The sequence below is a fragment of the Seriola lalandi genome, unplaced genomic scaffold (genome assembly GCF_002814215.2).
Source record: "Seriola lalandi dorsalis isolate HSWRI2012SDOR001 ecotype SW California unplaced genomic scaffold, Sedor1 jcf7180002054977, whole genome shotgun sequence".
NCBI lineage: Eukaryota > Metazoa > Chordata > Actinopteri > Carangiformes > Carangidae > Seriola > Seriola lalandi.
In genome coordinates this window covers 259087-261467 of record NW_019525527.1, presented here as the reverse complement: position 1 = coordinate 261467, position 2381 = coordinate 259087, and the positions used below count along the sequence as shown (strand labels likewise).

The 2381-nt window shown below is 38.7% G+C and overlaps 2 protein-coding genes across 2 annotated transcripts in view; both read left to right on the top strand.

The window, feature by feature from the left end:
- On the top strand, positions 1 to 1553 carry LOC147817284 (neoverrucotoxin subunit alpha-like; the record flags this gene model as incomplete). The annotated part of the gene is made up of 1 exon (XM_087171136.1): positions 1 to 1553. A coding segment is annotated over one exon (552 nt), but the record flags the coding sequence as incomplete, so codon positions are not given.
- The window catches only part of LOC147817281 (uncharacterized), an 82274-nt gene that overhangs the window by 66667 nt on the left and 13226 nt on the right, over positions 1 to 2381 (top strand). The window lies entirely within an intron of this gene.

Genomic DNA, 2381 nt, shown 5'->3' with positions numbered 1-2381 from the left:
TGTGAACTCACAATCGACACAAACACAGTGAACAGACAGATCAAACTGTCTGACAACAACAGGAAGGTGACACGTGTGGAGGAGGATCAGTCATATCCTGATCATCCAGACAGATTTGACCACTGGCCTCAGCTGCTGTGTTCAACTGGTCTGACTGGTCGCTGTTACTGGGAGGTCGAGTGGAGAGGAGATATTTATATATCAGTGAGTTATAGAGGAATCAGCAGGAGAGGAGACAGTAACGAATGTATGTTTGGAAAGAACAATCAGTCTTGGAGTCTGAGCTGCTCTGATGGCCGCTACTATGTCTGGCACAACAACAAACAAAAATCCATCTCCTATTCCCCCTCCTTCTCTTCCCTCTTGTCCTCTGTCTCTAATAGAGTAGCAGTGTATTTGGACTGTCCTGGTGGCTCTCTGTCCTTCTACAGAGTCTCCTCTAACAAACTGATCCACCTCCACACCTTCAACACCACCTTCACTGAACCTCTGTATCCTGGGTTTGGGTTTAGGTTCTGGTCCAGGCCTGGTTCCTCAGTGTCTCTGTGTTGAATGTAGCAGAGAGAGAAACGTTCTCACTGTTGAACAGATAGTTCAGTCTCTACATGTCTGTCTCTCACACTCACGCTTTCAGTTTTTAAATGTATGTTTTTACATTTAAATTGTTTGCTGTAAATTATCTTTGTAACGATACACTGAACATAATGAATCACTAAGTTTTATTTATTTAGTACTTCCTGTCTTATTGTGAAATCACTAACATGTCTTGTCATTTCAGTCCAATCATCCTCACCTGGTCCCCACTTACTACCTGCCCCTGCTCTTCCGTGTCAGTAGACCCTGTATATGTACTACAGTTTCCTTTGTTCCTGTGTCTGATTGTCATTGTCGTTGTTGTGCGTGCTTTCTCATGGTTTCCTCGTGTGATTGATCATGTGATGGCCTAATCTGCCTTTTGTAGACTGCTAACAAATTTGTATTACTGCAGTGTATAAGAGTACATTACATAATGTACAAAGTAGTGTAGCAAAGTAATAATAAAGTATATTGGTTATTATCCATAAGGTTTGCTGTTGGAATGTGTCAAAACTATAACAGCATACTATTACATATATTCATGTTATATTGCATCTATATCTCGTATAACCACGACACATTTTGAATTTACTTGTAAGACAAACAAATGTACACTTGAGTTTCACTAATCAAGCAGCCATATACTTAAAGTGTACAAAGTACTCTTGAAGTTGTTTCATTTTACACATAAAAGTTCACTGAATACACTTCAATTTAATTAATACTAAAGCATAGTTGGTATAATCAGCTGTTCAAAAATACTGTACCTTAAGTTAACTAATCATTAACATACTTGAAGTATACTGGTCCTTAGTTTCGCTGCTAAAGTTAAATTTACTTGGCATATTGTTTTTCACCAGGGCCGCCTTTTAAAGACGGAAGCTACGATTATTACAGGATAAAAATATTGACTTTTACTTTGAGAAGATTCTGGCCGTCATGTTCTTGTCTTTTCACAATAAAAGTTAATATCAGTGTTTGGTCTTTCTCTGAATCTTAATACAACTGAGGCTCTTAGTGTTGAAGGTTTATGTCAAGAGCAAGGACTCAAAAGTTATAAGAAATTAGGTTTACAGTGTCTTTGTCAAAAAATCTTGAGGTGGTCGATGACTCTCTAGAAATTTTGAGGTTGTTGGTTCAATCCTGAGACAGAGATTTAATGTTAAAAGCCAATGTCCAGAGGAAAGATTGGAAGTCTCCAAGAGAAGAACTGGTTTTTGTTTCTGTCCCAGTCTCTCAAGCTGTTGAAGACTTGTCTAAAGGTTAGAGGTCATGGGTTTTAATCCTCAGTGACTCAATGAAGTTTGAAGTCCAACACTAAAAGTTGAGAACTCAAAATCTCTGTCAACCTCAAAGTGTTGAGACATTTAGAGGTTGTGTGTTTGATAATTAGCATGTCAGAGAGTCCAACACCCAGAGGAAAGACTGACAAGCTTTTAGAAAAGGCCAATTATCTAAAGCACATGTCTTTGGACTGTGGGAGGAAGCCGGAGCACCTGGAGGAAACCCACGCACAACATGCTGATGCTGCACAGAAAGGCCACTGCACCACCGTGCCGCCCTGCTGGTCTTTAACATGCACATGATTTTCCTGGCAGTTACTCTGCATGATGAGTACTTTTACTTTGATACTTTCACTACATGTTACTGATAGTACTTGTGGACTTTTACTCAGGTAAAATTATAAAGCAGGATTTTCACTTGTAGTGGAGTGTATTTACTTCTTAACAACTTTTTCTCTTAATTAGGATTTTAAATGTATTTATTGTGTTTGTTTTGGACAACAGCACAGAATGAATTATTAG